Genomic DNA, 768 nt, shown 5'->3' on the forward strand with positions numbered 1-768 from the left:
TCCTGGGGACCACCAGCAACTCCGCAAAATTTTTCAGTGACCCCCTGTCCCTCCTGGAGGCCGGGGTTCAGCTGAGCCGGGCGCTGGCCGAGAGCGCTTGCCCCGCGGGGCCGTACTTCTCCCAGGCTGCGGCAGCTCTCGGCGCGGCAGTGGAGGCCTCGGAGCAGTTCATCAGGGTGCTGGCTGAGAGCTGCCAGTTCATCGTCTCCTCCCTCAGCGAGTACACGAAGAGGGGCAAGCAGCAGCCCTTTGGCCGGGAGGATGTGCTCGGCCTCTGTGCCTTCACCGAGGGTCACTGCCGTGTCCTCCACCAGCTGCTGGAGAGGGTAAGGCAGGAGCTGGGAGTGGGGCCACCATGTAGTGTGGTCGATCAGAGCTTCTCTGAGCAGCTGGAGGGTTCGTAACCCCGCTCCGGGCTCGATGCTCCCCTTAATCTGTCAGCGGAGTGTCCCTCTCCAGCGTCCCCATCCTGAGCAGCAGCGCCCGGTGCTGCCCGGGCCCCACGAACGCCGCTTTTCTCCTGCCTTCCCCTCCGCAGGTTCCTTCCGACGGTGTCAAACAGAAGCTCATGGTGAAGCAGCTGCTCTACCGCAGCCTCCAGCTCTTTGCCAATGTGGCCTACGACGCCTTCCAGTGCACCCAGGTACCAGCAGCGGAGGGGACGGTCCCCGGCACTGGGGGTGGGCGAAATCCTTGCGGTGCTGGGTGGCTTCTCCCTTCGGAGGCGGCACATTGATGGGGTTGGAAGGGGCTGCTCAAGCCATCCCG

General features: G+C 65.0%; 1 protein-coding gene across 1 annotated transcript in view; it reads left to right on the forward strand.

Annotated features, from left to right (window-relative positions):
* Window positions 1-9: 9 nt before the first annotated feature.
* Window positions 10-768, forward strand: part of LOC109279368 (separin-like) — a 2014-nt gene continuing 1255 nt past the window's right edge. Inside the window, exons 1-2 of the mRNA XM_019471119.1 lie at window positions 10-326; window positions 539-643. Of these exons, the coding sequence (XP_019326664.1) occupies window positions 569-643 (75 nt within the window). The 5' untranslated portion in view covers window positions 10-326; window positions 539-568. The remainder of the gene's footprint in view (window positions 327-538; window positions 644-768) is intronic.

This window comes from Aptenodytes forsteri, unplaced genomic scaffold (genome assembly GCF_000699145.1).
Source record: "Aptenodytes forsteri isolate BGI_AS27 unplaced genomic scaffold, ASM69914v1 Scaffold657, whole genome shotgun sequence".
Taxonomy (NCBI): domain Eukaryota; kingdom Metazoa; phylum Chordata; class Aves; order Sphenisciformes; family Spheniscidae; genus Aptenodytes; species Aptenodytes forsteri.